General features: G+C 44.9%; 1 protein-coding gene across 6 annotated transcripts in view; it reads right to left on the bottom strand.

Moving 5' to 3' along the window:
* The window catches only part of samd11 (sterile alpha motif domain containing 11), a 50372-nt gene extending 30140 nt beyond the window's left edge, over positions 1-20232 (bottom strand). For 2 of the 6 annotated variants that reach the window (XM_068331562.1, XM_068331570.1), the window contains exons 1-3: positions 19533-20119; positions 18234-18325; positions 8056-8231 (exon numbers count right to left, since the gene is read on the bottom strand). In XM_068331562.1, coding sequence (XP_068187663.1) covers positions 8056-8231; positions 18234-18325; positions 19533-19986 — 722 coding nt within the window. In that variant the 5' untranslated portion in view covers positions 19987-20119. The other 4 variants (XM_068331552.1, XM_068331594.1, XM_068331586.1 and 1 more) reach the window with 4 other exon arrangements.
* Between the last annotated feature and the right edge of the window lie 914 nt (positions 20233-21146).

Consider the following 21146-nt stretch of genomic DNA (forward strand, 5'->3'; position numbering starts at 1 on the left):
CAGCTTACCAGAGACGTTCTCCATCCAGACACACCGTCCTGTCTAAACACAAACCCAATAGCTGTAAGTGGCCGTCCCGTCAACTGCTCCTTACCTCTGAGGTGTGTGTTACACCCTGACAGACTACCACGTCCAGCACTTCTGGCTCTCATCCCTACTCATCTTCCCCACTAAGATGCATTAACCAACGCATTCACAACTTCATAAGTAGTTTAGCTGCTTAAAACCTGATTAGGACTCTTTAAATTCATGCCGCCAACCGCTGCTTTACAGGAATATGGCAATTGAATAACATGAAAGGACAATGACAAACATTTATCACAAAAAGAAAATATTCATCAAGCTTTGAACCCATCTTGCTTACTAATTAGGAATGGAAATATTGAAAAGACAGCGCAATACATGCACGATTTATAACATCGGCGATCAAAAGAAATAGTCATTGTCTCTATTGTCGACCCTATACCTCAACAGGAGGTCTTTCACAACAAAGCTGAACACAAGGGTCTTTCTACCAGCGTGGTCAGCCCTTCAGCACCCAATGGACGAGCAGCAGGAGGGTTTACAGATTAGGCCCAGATCTGGTTAGAGCCTCTTTACCCTTCCAAATGCTCCACACGTCACCTCTCTAACCTCAGCAGACTGGAGAACCCACTGGATGTGTCATGGAGGAACTGGATCTCACTGGCAATCTGCTTAACGCATTGTCATTTAATCTACAACACGTTCTCAAAAACATGCACTACTGAGAGGTTTATCCATTTCATGAAAACAGCAAATGTCAACAGGAATCTTGTTTTAAGTTGCTTACCAAGGAAACTTTATTGAAAGCAGAATCATCCATGGAGGGGGGTCTAGTATGACACGACAAGCACAGTTTATGGGACAGAAGTGGTGAATGGCTCTTAGCTGCCACCGCTATGACGAGGCCACACTGTTTGTGGCTGCTGGATTTGGGTTTTTACAGTCCCATGATTACAGGCTGCTGCTATAATGTCAGGCTGTCAGCCGCCAAGCTGTTTTCCACATGCTAACAGCAGAGATGAAAGCGCACAGGACCGAATGCGGCCCGTCGCCGGCTACATCAGTCACCTTTCAGTCATACTGAGTCAGAAACAAGTGTCAGACACAACATCATCACCGGTTGCTAAGGAAGGAGACGCTTGATTGGATGGTAACTAGACTTTCTAGACTAATGACAGACTTCTTTTCTAGAATGTTATAATGCTAAAATTAGTAACCATCTATGTCTGAGAGCTGAATGAAATCAAGATGCAGGTAAGGTTTTTTAAGTTGTGCTTAAAGTCACAGAATAGGTATCACCAAGTGACGCAACCTAACACACACACACACACACACACACACACACACACACACACACACACACACACACACACACACACACACACACACACACACACACACAGTAAAGCTTCTACACACTCCACTGTGAGAATCTGCAGTCAAACCCATCAATCAGCAGGCTGTGTTCTAATGCTACCCTCTGTCCATCATTTGAGGTGATCATGATAATGCCATCCTGAACTCCTCAGAGGTGATGGGGTTATTATCCTGCGGTGAAGTGGCAGCTTTAAGCCACCGACGGCAAGGACGTTGTTAGCCCGATAATTAGCGCACTTTTCCTGAGCCGTTGCACCTCAGCTCGGGCTAATGAGGGCCTGGCCCTCTCCCCACCTGCCCTCCCACAATCCCCACCCCCCACTCTTTCCCTGGGTGGAGGCAAGGTCATCCTCAAGCCCAGGAAGACAAAGAGGGGGCGGAGATGGATTTTAAAACCGAGCAGCCTGAGTCAGCACTCCCTAAGGAGCTCCTAAGGCCTGGGTTAGTTGGGAAGGATGGCGAACGCAGAGATGAAGGGGCTGATGGGCCTGAGGATAAGTCGACATGAGCTGCCTTCTTATCACCAAGGTGCACCCCGGAGACGATCACCTCATCCTCAGCTCATCCCCGGCTGGTCAATAGTCATTCCCAGCCGCAGGACAGACGCTCTGACCCAGACACCGACTAAATATCCTCCAACATATCTAAAATTATTGAGACGATAATTCAAAATCAGTAGCAGAAGTCAAATCTGCACGGCTGAGTATAGTCTGAAGTTCCAAAACATTCCTGAGCTACGTCAAGAAGAACCTGCTGAAAGCATCTGACCCTAATAACTCTTTTAAAGCTTTTAATTTGCCCTGTTTAAATAAACTAATCATATATCTGATCACTTCCTGCTATTGAGTATTAAATTAATCAATTCCTTTTCTACTTCTGAAAACTTTATCTTTACAGGATTGCTAAATGAAGCTCCATTCTCACATAACAATAGGTGTTACTTTTCGAAACGGTCCAAACAACATAAAAAGACTCTCTGCTGGCACGTGGAGTCAACTCCAGTATAAACGCCCAGTAGCGGCCTGCTGCGGCATTGGCATGCAGCTCTGAGGTGGCAGGGCTGGAGGTCACAGTGTGAGCTGGCAGGCCAGGCACCCTGACGCCATGTCTCACACTACCACTGGGAAAGTGCTGACAGACAGACAGCAGGGATGTGTGTGTGGGAGAGGCGGCGAGAGAAAGAGAGAGAGAGGTCGCAGGCGCTGGGTAACATCTGGTGCTTGCAGATTTACTGTTTGCCCTCCTCTGCTCTCAAGGCAGCAGCCTGGAAACACAGCCTACTCCAATCTGCACAGGTGGCCCAAAGCAACGTTCAGATACTACCAGGCAATATGTAATATTCAACAGTACGACATAGCGAGGTTTGGATTTGGGCAAAATGAGAAAATGAGGGAATGGGCAATGAGTAAAGCTTCTCTGAAGAACCATAGAACAAAAAATGAATTCTAAATCTTTAATTTAGGAAATACCCCTACTTTAGGACACATGAAGCTAAATGCAGGCATATGACTCTATTCTTCACACATTTTGTGTTTTGCCTGATTCATACGAGCTACAGAAATACAATTGCCATGCTGCTCACAGTCAGATCGAGAGGCAACACGCAACTGGAAATCCTGCAATCAGAGGGGTAGAGAATAAATAGAGAAATAATAAATAAGTAAGAGTATCCAGTCCTGTAAAGCAGCAGAACAACAAAGACAAGAGACACCAGGATAATTTTTTTTTTTTAATTAAAATTATCCTGGTGTCTCTTGTCTTTGTTGTTCTGCTGCTTTACAGGACTGGAGGTGGACAAGGCAAGCAAAGCAGGAAGTAAAAGTACATAGAAATATATATATGACAGAACCGCCATGTTGCATTTAGGTCCTGCTGAACTGAGCTATAGCTGGTTTAACTATTCATTTCTCCTCTGGGGCACACTTCAGGCTATTATGTTTCTCGCTTTTGTAATTCTTCAACGGCTTTAAGGAATGTGTGGACTGAATAAAGGAAATCAGCCATAGTCGAAGCAGACATAGTGTTCTCAGATATGCTGCTTTATTCTATATGCTGCACACTAAAGAAGTCCCAAGTTCTTATTGTACTCGCTGTGTAAGAATAGTACACACTGTGTTTTTCACATGTGGAAATGATGAACCTCACACTTCAAGCCAATGCCAAATCAGGCGCTACGCTGTTGGACCACTGCTGGCATCGTGCTGCTAGTCAACACCCAATCATCTTGAAAATTGCTGCAACACTGTTGCCATGGTAAACGCTTGTAAACAAGGTCAAATATTCTTCAAGTAGAATGCTTGTAGAAAGCTATACATGGTTTAGATTCTCTAATTAGGGCTTTAGGGGACAGCTATTTCCTGCGATTTCACACTACCCGTGACCTCTTAGCGGCATATGGCAATGACAGGGTTGTTCAATAAAGCCAGAGGACAGAATGTCAAAGGCAACAGACGAAAGCAAGAAGAGGCGGGTTGTGGAAGATAGAGAAAAACAATGCATTTAAGACAGACATCAAATTCTGCGTTTGTTTCTGATTTACCAATCAGCAAAGTTTCCTCTCAATGAGCACAAAAGTACACAGCGCTTCACCTTTTCACTGGGGTAAAATAGCTTTGAGGCTACAATCATGTCAAAATTAGTGCTATATCTGTGGACCTGAGGGGGACATGCTAGTCTGAAACCAATTTGGGATTTAGTGGGTTATGGTGAATTTGGCGTGGTGCTTATTTCAATCAGATTTACCCCCTGCTGACTGGAATAAAAGCCCTTTTTATGAGGAGACCAAGGGTTGGCCTCTATCAGACAGACTAGGGTTATATTCAGATCTCAGGCCTCACTGTTCAATTCTGATTGGTCAGATCAGATCTGATTATCTCTATGATTCACATTAATAATTAGAAGTGAACTTGATGAAGCTCTAATGTGAACACATCTTTATATTGAAATAGCAAGCTTTTATGCTTTTTCAAAAAGCATCTACCTCACTAAAACAAATTTTAGTATTTATGCCATACATGGGAGTCAAAATGAAATGTATAAACTATTAGGGAATCTATGGTGCTATTTTGCTCTGTAGGATAGCAAACATTTTGCAAAGGGTGTTATCATTATCAGACAGCACCAGATGCTTGTAAAACAAAAAGGCCAAAGAGAAAAGATAACAATTCAGATTTAGAACAGCTGATGACATAAATGCATATAAACACGGACATGCATGCAAAAAGCCACGTGAATTCTGATCTAACTGTTCTCGTCCATGTTGCGTTGCAGCAAAGCAGATATGCATCTGATATGGACAACAGAAGAAAGCGACCAAAATCTGATTTTAAAAAGTCAGATTTTGGTGTTTATACAGCCTTGAGGAATTAGTTGTGCCACATTAAGACAAAAACCTGTGAACGACTCATTTCAACCTTGTAATGTGAAAGCTGAACAACAAAAAAATTCTTTGTGCTAATCTGTGGTTAAAGTCTGAAGATCTTAGGACAAACAGCCACCCTCTTCTGCCTTTGATACACCAAACCCACACGAAACATACAGCATTTATATGAGCAAGAGTCTGTTTCTTATGGTGACTGTCAGTAATGATATGAAGAATATTTTTTTCTCGCCTCCTACAGGGAGCATGCTGAATGGCACACGTCAGCGGATGTAACTTATAAAGTCCACAATGGCTGCTGGGTAATTACCCAAACTCTCAGTCAGCACTTTTCAATCAAATCCTTGTTATCTCCAACCAACTGAAACAAACACTAAGGTAGGCTTTGTTTTGCCCTCGAGTGAGACAAAGTCCTGAGACACCAGCATCAAATATTTAGTCCCTAAAATTAAATCCATAAATCAGTGTTAACGAATGCGAGTCCGTAATATAAACTATCCGCAGCACTAATGGCGAGACAACACTGTGGTGAAAACACAACCAAGTTTTGCTTCCACCTTTCAGTTCATGTGCTGTTCACAGGGACTAAACCAGACTGTAGACTTCCTGGAACGCATCATTGTGATAATGATTACAGCGTTGCCTTGGTGGCCTTGCTGCTTTTCAGTCAGTTGATGGTCTGTGCTTATTCAACAGAAGCAGCGCAGATCTATGCTAAGTGAACTAACCGTCTGTGAAGCTGACAGCTCTTAAAAGTCATGTCGTACAAGAAAGTGCAGCAGTTTCAAATTAACTTGATGTCCAAATGAGAATTATGAGCTATCAAAGCACCACTTGTTTACACTGACAAATAAATTATCTTAATGCATAACAAGCACCTAGACAAACCAATCTTTATTAATATTCAAGCTGGAATTATGGCCCAATCCCAATTCTCCCTCCTGAGCCCTTGCACATGGCCCTACCCCTCTGTTTTCACTGTGTAGGGTAGTGTGTCCGGTTTCTTTAGAGGATGGAGGGGTTAGCGGTTCAATGGAGGTGGAAAATAAAAGTAAACTTTGTCATCAATTGTAGTGTAAAGGAAAGATGGCTACCAGTCCAACAAAAGAAGTATAAATGTTATATAACTTTGTAAATAACCATAAAAAAATATAAAAATTCATAGGACAGTCTGATAAATGTTAGTTTTAACCCACATTGTTCTTCAGTGCGTAAACGTTGTGATAATTATCTTAACCATCATGGAAGTGATATACTTCTGATGTGGCAGGTGGCATCCCGTTTCCTAGATAAACGACTTTCACCACAACCCCTTGCACTTTTGAAGAAATATTAAGAATTGGGCCTGCGTGTGTCTCACTACGCACTAAAAAACTAGGTTGAAGCCTAAAAGTCTGAACTATCTCTTTAAGTAATGCAACGTGACGCTGATGTGCCGCTTGGAGTGATATTTTGGGTTAAAAATACTTGGGTAAATAACTGACACACGATGTTTGGATTCCATGGAGAATCAAGAGCGGTTTCCGTTGGAGGGATGAAGAGGAAGACGTGTGCGTGACGCGGTGCTGCCACCAGCCTTGATGATGTGTGGATGAGACAGCACAGATATATCACACATGCACACACAGGCCCTGTATTTTTCACATCCATTGGCCAAATCCAATTTGTTAAGACCCTTCTACGACTCACTTACGAAGCTGCGGTCAATGGAAATCACATTTCCGTGATTGGACATCCCATTATCCCGTTCGTCCAGACCCGCGCTTGGGGATAAAGCCGAGACGGATGCCCAGGACAGAGCGGAGCTGCGGCTCCAGCTAGTCCGTCGCCTTTCAAAGGGTAAAAGCCTGACATATTAGTCATAAGTGTTCTTTAAATTCATTATCATCTTAACACGCCAGTGGCACAAGTGTGGGGGGAGGGGAAGCCCTCCTAAATAAGGTTAGTGGAACCATTTAAAGATTCACAGTTACAGCGCTGTCGCCGTGTCACACAAAAGTCTCAAGACGTACAAAACATACCCTAATATAACAAGGATGCCAGAGATGCTCATAATCAGCTGGGGACCTTCTGTAGTTAATCAATGAACGGCTTCTGCATGCGATCTGTCCATGATCTGATTTATAAATCACATAACTAATTTAATAATGACAGTAATCCCTCGCTAATTCGTACTTAAAGTTATGCAGCTTCACTACATTGCGGATTTTTAGTAGGTAGTCACGTGATACTTACCGTATCACCTGCTATTGGATGAGAGCATCTGTGTGTGTGCTGCGTTCCGAGACTCACAGTTCCTCCTGCAACTTTCCTTTAATAGCAAAGGGCTTTAAACAGTCTGTGATAACTCGTGCTGTTCTGTTGTGTGTGTCTTTCCATGAGTTGGGCTACGTGTGTGTGTTCTGCATGTGTTCACAAGACTGAGAAGGGGGTGTGAGAGCGAGAACGGGACATCGTTGTCAGTTCTTGTTTGTTCCTTGTTAAGGCCGGACGCCAAATAAAGACCGTTCAAGGAATATTGTGTGCATCATCCTTGCCCACCATAAGAAGCACCGGGGGTGTTACAAGTCTATAAGAGTGTACGACAAGATGATACAGATATAAGGCTGTTTAATGTCAGTATGGGGAGGGTTCATAAATGTTTAAATTATCGTAAATAATAAAATAAATACTTGGTTGCTACATTGCGGAATTTCGTTTTTTGCGGGTGGTCCTGGAACGCATTAACCGCAAGTAACGAGTAATGTATAATGACAATGTGACATGAAGATGTAGGTGCTGCGAATTTAAATGTTTTGCATGACATGATCTGTATTCAAATGGCCCCAGAACGTGGTACAAAAAAAATGAAACAGACGGCGATGACTCAGGCGACTTTCAATATCAAGTCAAGACAGATACACCGAGACCTGGCACGAGCAACTCAATGTAAACCAGCAAAACAATTATCAAGTTCAAAGCTCAGCACATCTTCCCTTTAGACATCCTGAAGCAAAAGCCACGGGTATAATGTCGAAACACGGTTCTTTGTCTGATTGTTGCAAAATGTGTTTTAACATAATAATCTGGAAAGTCTGAGGTGCTGTTTAGTGAAAATATTGTACGTATTTTAACACTAGGATAACATGAAAGTTTCCCTCTTGTGATTTCACTGCACAACATACACACTTTCAGGCACACTAAAATAAAACATAAGTGGTCAAAGAGAATAAAGAAAACCTCAAACATGCTTATACCGCGCTGACACTGTACCTCCACAAGAACTGACGCCTCACCTCTTTCTCATGATACTGTAATGCAAGTCTTCCTCCTGTTTGATGTGGGCATGATCCCCACTGGCTCGTTCACTGCCTTCACTGTCGTCACTGCTGAAGATGGATGCCAACTCCTTTTTGGGCACCCGGTTGGGCGGAAGGGGAATAGTGCGTTTCTCAGCCAAGCGCCCGCGGTTCTGCACAAGAAGCACAGGAAGAAGATGAATTAACAACAGGATTCATACATGGGTTGTCACAGTGCTAAATTGCTTCTCTGTACACGACCGACAAATGAACAACTCCAATGCAGAAAGATCTTCATTTTATTTTGTAGTATTGACAGGAGAGAACTTCCAACTTGAAGAAAATATGTGCTCTTAAAATGTCAGTTATAATATCTACAAATATGTTAATAACTTCATGAAATTCCAGAAGCAAATAAACTAGGAGCACATGTCAAGCTATAATGAATAGACCAACTTAACCAAAGCAGCTTGGTTGAAAAGTATTATTGTTTAAATAACTTCTACTTGCAATATCTCCTTTCATTTAAGATATTTTAGAGTGTATTGTTGTATACATACATTATAAATGATCTATGATACTGAAAACATACATTTATAGTATTGTTAACCATTTCTTTCTCCTATCAATCCGTTACTGAACTAATGAGAAGAAAAGTTGGTGAATTAAGGGTGGGTTGTTTTTTTTTCTCCAAAGCTGCCTGGAGTATGACGAGGAATGAAGGGATAAAGAGGAGATTGTGTCCCCGGGGGCGTTCGGAAGTGAAGCTGGGCGACCTTTAATGTGACCTGAAGAGGTCACTGCAGATTAACATGGTCCTATCAGAGAGCGAGGCGAGGAGGGGGAGATAGACGAGTAGAGAGAGGAGAAGAGGGGGAGAGATGTGAGGGTAGAGAGACTGAGACGGTAGAAAGCACTGAGCCAAGGGAGGAAATTGGAGAAGAGCAGGGGTAGGCGGAGGAGAAAAGTTAACAGGGAGACGGGGAAAGCGGATGTAGGTTTGCACAGAAGAGACTAAAGAAAAGATGAAGGAAAAAACAGAAATGAAAGAGAATGTGGGGAGTCCAAACATTAGAGAGAGAAACTCCACAGAAGTTGGGTCTGTCCGGTGTGAAGTGGACTCGGATTTGAAACTATATTCCCCCATTGCGCTCTCGGCGCCTACATCCCTGCTCTCGCTCTTGGACGCCTTCAAGCCCTGCAGCTATCCCTTCCACCACACGCAACCCCTCTCTCCAGCACTCCCTCCTTCCTTCGCTCCCTCCATCCCAGGAGGCGGTGTAGCATGAGTGGCAGGCGGGGGCAGGAGGAGGGATTTGGGGGTTCCTAGCCAAGAGGCAAACAGGTGCAGCCCCTCCGGAGTCTCTCAAATGGCAGACATTAAAAAGACTTGTGGGGGGGCAGAGAGAGATGAAAACTTCCCTCAGGAAGAGAGGGCCACAGACTTTTGCACATTTCTCTCCCCTCTTTTTTTTTTTTTTTATTGTGCTTTGCCAGAAAGTATTTTTTCCTCCTTTCTCTTCTCCTGTCAGAGCTTTCTACAAGTTCTGCTGCTGCATTTGAGGGCAGTGGATCACCGTCTGATGCTTCTACTGTGTTCACATGAGGCCTCGGCTGTAGGAAATTAGTGCTGAGGCTCCAACAGGGCAGAAACAGCAGCGGAACATCAGTCAAAATAACCCTTTTCCATGGACACAGCACACAGCTCTATCTGTCAGACACACATCTGTTGAACTCAGATTCTTGCCCTCCAAGTCCCTTTACTGCTGTCTTCACTTCACGAGGGAAAACACAATCACACACATGCACACTCTCACACACCTGTTCCTTTAAATTCCCCTCCAAACATGGGGATTTCAGTTGGAGACACGGCGGCCATACTCGGGTTTGAATAAGACCCGTCGTAACTATGCCTCTTTGAATGTGTGTGTGTGTGTAGACGACGACAAACATGGCCGTGACATACCCAGCCTGACAGCCCACCCCGTCCCCCCCCTCTCCCCGCCCCCACCTCTCCTCCCGGAAAGCCCCGATCCTTTATTTAGTGGCACTGACGCAGAACTGGGGGTGAGCTCCCACTGCTTCCGGCAACACTTCCGTAGCACGGGGGAGGGCTCTCCGAAACAAAACACCAAGCCAAACACACCCCTGGCCCACGTAGTAACGCTCAAAGGAAGGGCGCCTGAACACACGCGTGTCTTCGTGCGTGCATGTGAAGCGGAGTCGAGGCAACTTTACTGCGTGTGGTCAACCTCCTTTCAGCCATGGAAAAACAGTCTGTCATAAAAGTCCCACAAAAAGCACCTCTATGAATATCTCCTCCCACACTTTCTGTCTGACACTCATCCAGCTGAGACATATATGGGCTTCACATTTACACACAAAAACGCAAAGATATACATGCATAGAGACACAGATTGCTTTCTTAAACAAAATAATATACATGAATCCATCTCTACATTGATTATTAATGGGCTTGAGATCAACTGAAAATTATTGTCAGTCGTTAACAAATAAAAATAAACGCACGGCTACAAAGGAAAAGGTCAAAGTGGCTGAGGATACACAGAATGTCATGAGTAAAGTTACACCGCTTATGGATCTCCTGCCTTATCGAATTGTCTACTTGAATTTTGAGGATGTGTATATGCATTCAGTGGGAAGCAGGGTGGCGCAGTGGAAGGTCCTGAGTGACTGAAATCAGATGTTGTTCAAGTGACCCCTGCGATAAACTGTCCACTTGTGTTGGGACAATGTGAAAATTCACCCTTATTAAAACATTTCATTACGTCCTTGTGTTATATTACAATATTTTACTTCTACTCTTCTTAATAGTTTTCCACATTTTCGCTTTACTTCCAATAAATTAGAGGTATTGACAATTAGTAAGGCTGTAATTTATAAAGCGAAACATGAACAAGGTGCTTATCTTAGCAGCATGCTAATACTAGCGGCCGTATACAGTGCACCCTTGGGCATTCCCGCCTCAACTTTTGCATCTCCACCTCTTGGCGGATTTTTAGTAGGCAGTCACGTGATACCATACGCGCATTCTATTGGCTGACGGCATAGGGAAGTGCGCTCGTTCCCGTGAGACACACAAAAAAGTTCTTGCCAGTCCTCAGTCGCATGTGGGTTCCTCAAACTCACAAAGAACGAGGGCGCGCTGTACATACCGGGATTTATTTGTTAAGCATGCTGTATTCATAGCATCACATTGACGTTTGGAACAAACATTAGAACGTGCTGATCAACAACGCAGGCTAACATCACAGCTAACCGTCGGCTAGCAACAACAGCTCGTAAACAGCGGAATGTTTCCTGACTTGTGAATGAGCTCTCGGTTGAAGGAGGATTACTAATAACCGTGTTTTTCCCTCTCCTGGCCCGATTTCCTGAAAGGTGCAGCGCCCCGCCGCTGGCTCCGAGCAGCATTAGCCAGCACCCCCCCCCCCACACACACACACACACACACACACACACACACACAGCAGTAGCCGCCCATGACTTTCCTGCAGCTGCGGCGCTCTCCCTCCCTCGCACGCGCCCCCCCAGCAGTCTCCCTGGGGGACAAATGCCTAATGAGTCACGCGCCTGTCTGCCGTTACCTCGCAGCATGTGTGTGTGTGTGTGTGTGTGTGTGTGTGTGTGTGTGTGTGTGTGTGTGTGTGTGTGTGTGTGTGTGTGTGTGTGTGTGTGGAGGCGGGGTGGCGGGCCAGCTTGGCGCGAGCGCTCCGGAGGAGGGGGAGGGGGAGTCAGGAGACGACGGAGGAAAAAAGCTGCTCGCGCGAGGCGGCGGGGGAGAGGGGGGCGGGGGGCGGGGCTGTGGGGTGGGGGGTGAAACGGTCATTACTGAGCTCTCACAGAGCTCTCAAGAAGCAGAGCAAACAGTTCCTGTCTAGCTTTATCTCTCATCTTCTGTTACGTCCAGGTCTAACTCATCAGGTGGTTCTATTCACGTTCACTCTAGAAATTAGAGCTCATTACATTAAACTGTAATAAAGTGCTCCCGACTTCACCTCATGGCGGATCTTTGGCAGGCAGTCACTGTGATTCTATTGGCTGACGGCATGCGGAAGTGCGCTCGGTTCCGTGAGTCTCGGATTTACATGAGACACGAAAGTGCTATGAACAGTCGATGAGAGTGTGGGAAAAGGTAATACAGATAGAAGGTAGTTTAATATCAGTATGGGGAGGGTTCATAAGTGTCTAAATTACCGTAAATAATAAGATAAATAGTTCGTCGCTCTATCGCGAAATTCATTAATCGCGTGTGGTTCCTGGAACGCATTAACCGCAAAGAACGAAGGCGCACTGTAATCCATTTAGAGCACTGGTTTGATTAGAGTATGTAAGTGGGTCACCATAACCACATTTCCATGGTGACAAAAAAGATTTTAAATGATGTGTGTGATATACTGGGATAATGTCTGCATGTGTGTGTGTGTGTGTGTGTGTGTGTGTGTGTGTGTGTGTCTGTGTGTATTCATATTCATAATCAAACTGAGGAAAATACTGAGTTCATACGTCACATTATATGGTACAGGTAAGCATCAAGCTTTGTCTTCAGCTAATCTGGTGAAAATCTATTTACTAATGAACACGTGAATAAACCACAGGTCTGTAACTTGACACATGTTGAACTCTTCTGACATAAGACTATAATGCTTATTGACAGATGTGAGGGAGTAAACACAAACATGTACGTAATAAAGCCAATGAGATGCTTCATTTCCTGTACTGGTGCATTGTGGGTGTTGCCGTTGCTCCACCCCTTTATAGGCCCAATAGAAACATCTGAATCCATTCAGTCTATTATGAGGAGTGACCATGGGCACAGATTATGACTGATTGTTCACCTGGGTACAAATAAAAACAGTTCTCCTGAGCGTTCTGACACTTGCATGGTGTTTTTTCAGTTCGATAAATCAGAACAAAAAGTACTTTGTAGTTGTAACTGTACTTGTAGTGAAAATATTCAACACATCTGTTTTACTGACATCGACAAGCGATGATACGTACAAACGTGTTGTGGTGACCGCACCCATTATGGAGACAGTCTAAGGTTTCAATTTTGACAGTCTCGTCTTTTGTTATGGATTCACTGCACAATAAGGAACTGCATGTCATGTAATCATATCAATTACTGTGTAAGAATTACAAGCATTTATACATAATTATATTTAATATGGCACAATCGCCCAATAACATATCTATAGTAATAAGGTCATTTGTGATAACAGAATACACATAATTAGGGTAAAAGGGTAAAACATTACTTAGATTTTCAGTTCTGTTCAAAATCATAAAAGCATTTTGGAGAAGTTATATTTTTTGAGGAAGTGCTTTTCTTTTTTTCTTTTTTTTTTGACACCATCACCTGTTGATGTCATTTCGTTTTCTTGTTTTTGTTGACTGAAAACACTGAATCCTAACCTAAATAACAATACTTCTGAAACCACTTAAACTTACATGAATGAATGAAGGAGTGAAATTTATTTTGGTGATTCATATTTTTTCTTAAACTAAGATGCCACAGCCCTACTTTGTACATGGCTCTTATGTTCTCTGTTGTATTGAAAATGTGAGTGTGACTTACTGTTTACTGGCTGCATGCGATAACATTTCATCAGGTGCATGGTTTTATGATGCCGTAATGACTTTGAAAACACCAACTATAGCCTGACATTAAAAAAAGGACCTCATATTTGCAGATACCTGTGCACAAGCATCCTTTTCAACAATGCTGTCATTTCTTGAAAGACAAAGGAAAACATATTATTGTTTGTACATCATTGTTGCCATGGCACCGGGGTCTTATACTTATACTTAATAGTTAGGGGCAAACAACACATGACAGAAGACGAGGCGCCAAACAGATCGAGAAGAACTCTGCACGATAATCAGTGTTTGTGTGTGTGTGTGTGTGTGTGTGTGTGTGTGTGTGTGTGTATGTGTGTGTGTGTGTGTGTGTGTCACTGTTATTGCATGTGTGTGGTGAACGTGTAGATTTTTTGAAAACCTGAAAGAAAGGGGAAAAAAAGTGCGAAGGCGCTACAGGGCGGACAGGCATGCGACCAATCCCCTACCCCCACTCTCACACACACACACACACACACACACACACACACACACACACACACACACACACACACACAGCCCCCCACGCATTGAGCCAAGCGGGCAGTTGCAGCCCAATGGTGCGGCATAAGGCGGGGGGGGTGGGGGCAAGAGGAGCAGCGGGGGGAACAGGGAGTGGTGTACAGAGTGCAAGAGAGGTGGGGGGTGGGGAAGGAGGGGGCGGGCTGCTGGGGTGACGCCGGGAGGTCAGTGGCGGTGCAGTCAAGCGTGCCGGCGTGCCCCACCCCCTCCCCCCACCCCCAGCCCCCCCACCCCCCACCCCCACCCCCCTCGCTGCGTCTCCCTCGTCCTCCCAGTGTTTGGATTGGCTCACCTCGACCGCTGCAGGGGAGCTTCTCAGACAGGTAACGAGCTTTTCCCTCCATAGACAAACAAAGGGGAAGTCCAGGTGAGCTCACTGTTCAACCGACGCTACCGAAGTGTGAATCTGATGCCAAGATGAACACTGAATAGTCAATTAAATGCCCTGGAACAAATAATTAAATACACTCAAATGTGTGAACATTCACATCAACTGAGGTTGAGAAGTCGTGCACAACTTCACACCCGGTTCTACGTCTAGTGTGAAACAAAGGTGCTGGAGTGAGGAGCATCAGGATGTGGACGGAAACCCTCTGTAGACCCACATGAGCCCAACTTGTGCTGTAAAATTAAAGTTTATTCCTCAAACAGACTTTTCATGATAGTATTGCTGTAAAGCATAAGGCAACAAAAGGCATAAAAACAAAAAAACACTACTTTTTACGTTGACATTTTTCAAATATTGAGTGAAAGCATGCAAATTCAGAACTTTTATACTCTATTCTTTCCACACCAGAATAAAATATAGCCATCCAGAGGCGTGGTACACCCCAGACGTGTCGCCAGCTCGCGAGCCTTTAGAAGGACTGCTGCTGGCGATGTCGTGACACACCGCATCTAACTGACGGACAAATTCATCGCATTTTAGCGGCTTACCAACGGGTCCACACCCAAACTCAAACATTCCCAGTTAGTAAGCACATCAGAGCTTTACGAACAGTACGTACAGGTAACCTTACACTCGGTACTAACCAGCATCATGTTAAAGAGAAAACTCAATTTCAGTTTGCTAAATCAAACTGTGATCTAAATGGTTCCTGAACTGAAAACTAACAAAAGGCACCAGAGAGTTCTTATAAGGGTGTTTATGACCGTATCTCTGCGTGTAAAGCACCTTTAAACTTGTACCGATGTCTGCATACGAGACGAAGAAAGAAGAAGGCGCCATCAGCATCGCAGTGGTAGAAGTAACACAAAGCACCAACATCAAATCATTCATCAATGTTCAACTTCAAACTGCTGCCGTACATATTCAAGCTCTCTTAACAGGATTTTGAGAAACTAATTTAGTTTGTGGAGTGAGGCACACGCGCACACACACACACATATACATACACACACATATACATACAAACACACACACTAACATTCATATACACCTCACCCATGGCGACAAATGAGGAACAGAGTATTTGAGTCTCCTGATCTGAATCAACTTGTAATATTCCTGTCGGTGCAGAGCTTTAAATCTTTGTCTTTTCCAAACTGGAAACGAGTTCCAAGTGTTATAAGTTGTATAGGTGCATGTTTGAGTGTGTATGTGTGTGTATGTGTCTACGTGTATGTGTGTTTGTGTGTGTTAAATTCCACTTTGCAAAAGGAGCCCTTGATTGGAGGAGGTCTTTATGAGCCGGAGGAGGGGAGTGTAATTTCCTCCCGGCCTCCGCCAGTTCCGCTGAAATAACAGAGGAGAGGAAGCCCGGCTCTCCTGGGAGGAGATGTACACGCACACACGGCGAGCAGGCGAGTCAGCCCGCCATCACAGGCGCACAAATAATCACAGATACGCACACATAAATGCAAAGTAACACAAAGACATGTACAGACTAAAACACAAGCAAAGGGAGCTGAGAGGAAACGCGGATCCGGGATCTTGAGTATTATATTCCCACACACGCTAAAGAATGAAATGCAGACCTCAGCACACGTTAAGAAAAAAAAAAACGGCTTCTGTCAACTTCAAGGGGCGACTTAAACAGAAATTAAAACTGCCAAGAGAAAAAAGAAGCTGATTATCACATAATAACAGGTTAAATAGAAAGCCGACACCCGTCGGCAGCTGGTTATCAACGGCACATCTATCAGTAGATCACGTCAGGGCTGGGATAAACAATGTCATTAACACATTCAAATTCAAAACGGCAAAAAAAACTGTTGGGTTCACGATGTGCCCCTATGAAGGGCTCGTTCCCAGGCCCACACTACAAATTAACTTCCCAGAGTTCTGAGCGGGCAGGTGAAAAGGCTTTCCACCAGCTGCTGCACGTTTTTTTAATTTTTTAATTTTTTTTTATGATCACTCGCTTCTTGCCGATAGCAAAACAAGATCACTCAAAGTTCAGCCATCAAACTTTCAAAATAAATGACTGCATGAGATAATTTGTGTGAGTAGGCAGGCCTGCAGTCGGTGTGAGCGAGCGAGGAAGTGCTGGCTGCCGAGCCCCGAGGGGAGTCGGAGGGGATAGACGGAGACGCCAGAGAGGCCATGCAAGCCCTGATGCCTCGCCTCCTTCGCCGAACACTCACCGCCTCGCATGAAACTGCCAACATTCTTGGCTGGAGCGCACGTGTGCGCAACGAAAGCATCATGGCGGTGTTCACTTTGTGGGTTAGACTTCAGGCTTCACCACCAGAAAGGAAAGGAAGACACGTAGGGACAGCGGCCCACAACAACAACCTCTAAGCTCTCGTATCCCTGCTTACGTCAATAACAAAGTTCGACTCCGTCACAGCTGCAACTCAAGTCCAACTCTGCAAGCCGTAGCAAGCCAAAAGCCAATCACTCCAATATCAGTAATAATCCTAAACATAACCAAACATTCAGATTCCCAAATCCACCCGTAAGTAAGAAATAAAATGTGAGCTTTTCTACTGTCTGTCCTCTGCCCACCGCCTCTCTCTGACTCAACCCGACATGTTGGGGTACAGGTCTTCATTCCTGGCTGTGAAAAATGTCACCAGTTCACCTGTATCACTCAAACACCTCCGGCTTATCTAAACCACCTTTGCCTTGCGTGCCTCGTACACAATAATCAGCAGTAACCACGCTCAGTAGTTCACTAAGCCTCTTACACCCTTCCCTCAAGATTAGTGCTTGGGAGCGACGACAGATGCGCTCTGTGGTGATAAAAACACACAAACAGACACACACACACGCAGACACACACACTCTCACAACCCGGCACACCTGTGAGAACAGATTTTGACGAGTGTGATTCCACAGCACACACACACACACACACGCACACACACAGTTTCAGTGTAATCGTGACACACCTGCAAGGCCTCGAGGTTTGGCATCATGTCTCCGGCCGAGCAAACGAGGGAAGCGCAAGGCAAACAAAAGTTCAACAGCCAGGTGAGGAGGCTGATTCAATGGGACAGGAGAGGCGGGGCGGCCACACCTAACGTCAAACCGCCACGGCGGACAGCTCAGAGTCCCTGAACACTAAGGCTGCATCAGCAGCTCTGATACTCACGCTGAGACACGTGAGTATCAATGCTGACAGGTGTGCCGTTGGGGCGTTTCAATACCAAGGTTAAAAAGACGAAAATCCACATCGAACACACTCACCCAGGGTTTGGTGTGTGTGCAGCTGTGTGGCGTAACACTAATATGGCAATAAAATATCAGGATGCCACTTCCTCCATTCACACAAGCTAATTTAAATCATGCGTTGTATCCCTATGGGCTAAAAAATAAAGACAAGAGATTATAATAGCAGTACAGATTAGAGTTAGATAACAATGACCTGTCATTCAAGAGCTATCAATATCACAAAGAGCTGGAATCGTGGAGTCTTTTAACATAGAAATTGGCATTCTTCCGTAGTCCTAAAGCTCTCGCTGCATGTAATGACTCCTATCTATATTTTATGCAATACAATATCCACAGCAAATACTTTGTCAGCCACGTTGACTCAGCAGTAACATCACAAGATGACTTTTCTTACCACTGGAGATGAAATCCGGCAGCCAGGACAGTCACAGATGGGAGGATGCACCTGTAAGATTCCTTTGGACATAAGAGTCTTGAGACTTTTACCTGGAATAAAACCCAAAAAACGAGAGAAACACTTTTAGAGAATACTAGTACACACATTCCGCAGCAGGTGAACTCTTCAGGATACAACACGTGATCAGGTTTCATCAGTTAAAAAGAGGGCAGTCGTCTTCATCATATCATCTACCGGACTTAAAAGTTTTCAAAATACAGTTTTCAAGGTAAATAAAAATGAAATTCACTCAATAACTATATTTTTGTGATGGATTCAACTCTTCCCTCCTGACTCATGTCTATCTTTCTGCCAAGGTTAATTTTACCAGTGGTCCGGTGTGGTGAGCCGGAGAGACAGACGCCGACTGTCATCTGTCCATAAGCATCACAATATTAAACTATAAAGCTCCCATTTTTTTAACCTGGGGGCGAGGGGGCGACCCCCCCCCCCACCACCACCACCACCACCGACACAACACGTCTTAATGCGTGTCAGTTCCGCCTGACTAACCTGGTGTGCGTGCGTAAATGCGCGAGTGCGTGCGTGCTTGGCCAGGTGGTGCGCGCACCAAGCGTCATTATTTCAATAGAATATAGTTAGAAATATCAGCGCGTAATAAACCGGAGCGGAACCCAGAATGACGCCGTCAATGACGACAATCCAGCCAAAACAACAACAACAACAACAACAATAAAAATGCGCAATTAAAGCAGCAGCGCGTTGAAATGAGATGAAATGTTGGACTTGGCTGTAAAAAGCTATCGGATTTAACACCAATGTGACGTAAAGTTGAGAATTCACGATGCTGACTTTCAAAAAAAAAAAAACCCAACCCAACAACCCTGTTTTAACCCGAATCACGCGATGTGCGTTAGGTGTGGAGCCGCACTAAACGGGCTGATTCATCCCCGCAACGACAAGACTAAACCAAACGCATCGATATCTGCCACATTCTGAACGATCCGAGCCTAGTTTTCACCTCTCTCCCGGTGAAGTCTACTCCAGATGCCCCGGTTCGGTGACTGATCGCAGCCCAAACTCTGTTCCAAAGCCTCGGAGGGTATGTGGAGGATATGCGCCTGTTCTCCTGTCTCCTTGCGCACTGACTGCTGTAACCCTTTCGCTCCAAAACTCAGCACCGAACCGAGAGTCTAAGTTTGAGCACAGAATAAGCGGCATCTAAAAAAGTGTCTTACCGCTGATTCGGGGTCCCTCTCCGTCAAAGAAGCGCGTCAACGTGAATGTGCGTCTTACCTTTGTGTCTAATACTCCGTTTCCAGTCTTTGGCGGTCTCTCGTCCACTGACGAATTGGAACTCATTAGGGGTGAGCCACTCGCCTCTGTATTTTATCGAGGGTCCCTTACTACCTTGACACAATTTATTGATATAAAGCAAAGCCTTGTTTTCACCGCATTCCACTTCGATACACGGCTCCCCGTTGTCGAAGAAGGGCTGAAAGTCGGGGATGGAAGAGAACCTCTCCAGCATTAAGTCGTCCGTGTGATGGTGGAGGTGCTGGTGATGCAACGCCGAGTCGTGAAGCCCCAGATACGCGCGGTGATGGGCGAAAATGTGGTCATACGGCGGCGGATGCGGGGTCACCACGGGGATCGCGGTGGCATTTAAAGGGGCCAAGTATTCGGACTGGTTGAAAGCAGTCAATGCCATGTCGTCTCCATCCAGACGCTCCTTTTTGATGGCAGGCATGTTAGTTGGAGCCGAGCGCCGGTAACAAGTGAAAAGCTGCTCGCCAGATCCAACTTGAACGTCCTCTCCGTCTGTGAGTTGGGCTGACCCAGACTTGGAGACGCGCCGCTTGGTTTTACGCAGAGCCCCCGTGTCGCCGTGAGACAGCGGTCTTCTGAAGTTGCCGGATAGATTCCCATTCAGTAGTTTCCAGCTCGCAGCGGCGGCAGCGCACTCCGACAGTCTCACAGCTCCTACCTCCCACATTTAATCACGCTCGCTCTGTTAATACCTGAAAATGCCTGGTAGCCCTGAGCCCCGGACATAATAATACCTACGGCGATCATTAGTCGCTGCTACACATCCTGCCTCTTATTTATTTGCCTTTGGGGAAATCAGAAGTAATATATACTTTGTAATATTCACTGAGCAAGGTGATCGTTTCTGATTGCACAACAACAATGAACAACAACGATCAGTTCAGTAAAAGGAAGGCGGAACATTTTCATGGATAATAAAGAAAATATAAATATGAGCGTCATGTCCCCTCATGTGGCATATGGCATTAATCAGGAACATTAGCCAACATATTTGGCTTTATTTTCTTAAGTAATATTTGGGCAACATCAATGCAAGTTTAAAGTTTGAGAAGAGTTGTTTTTAACCCCTCCGTATGTCGTTAAAGTCACGCTGAAGTTCACAGACCCAGACCAAACAAGATTTGCTCTCTCCGCCGCTTCTCAACTTGGCCCATTTAAACAGCGGAGGCTCGGCGGGAGCCGCGGACGCGAGGGGGACTGCGAGGGACGGCGCTTCGGCGCGCAAAATGGAGGACGCGTCATTGGTGAGCCAGAGGAAGTGAGCACGTGACTGACTAACGCAACAGCTGTGCGTGAAATTTACGATTTCTAAGACAAAAACACTCATATCAGACGATACCTTTAAATTATTACTTTTTTAGGAACAATTTCCTCTAGAATTACATAATTTATGAGTATTTTAAAGATTCATAAGCACGATAAGTAAATCAAGGCTCCACCTCTGAGGCAAAGTCATAATAACTTGATCTTGTGCGACCATTTTAAGTTTTAACAGCGTTAAATCCGATACAGGGCCGGTCGGGATCGCTGACGTCACAGCCCTCCAGCTTTACCCATGACATCAGCCGTGTGTCCGTATCC

This window comes from Antennarius striatus, chromosome 2 (genome assembly GCF_040054535.1).
Source record: "Antennarius striatus isolate MH-2024 chromosome 2, ASM4005453v1, whole genome shotgun sequence".
Classification (NCBI taxonomy): Eukaryota; Metazoa; Chordata; class Actinopteri; order Lophiiformes; family Antennariidae; genus Antennarius; species Antennarius striatus.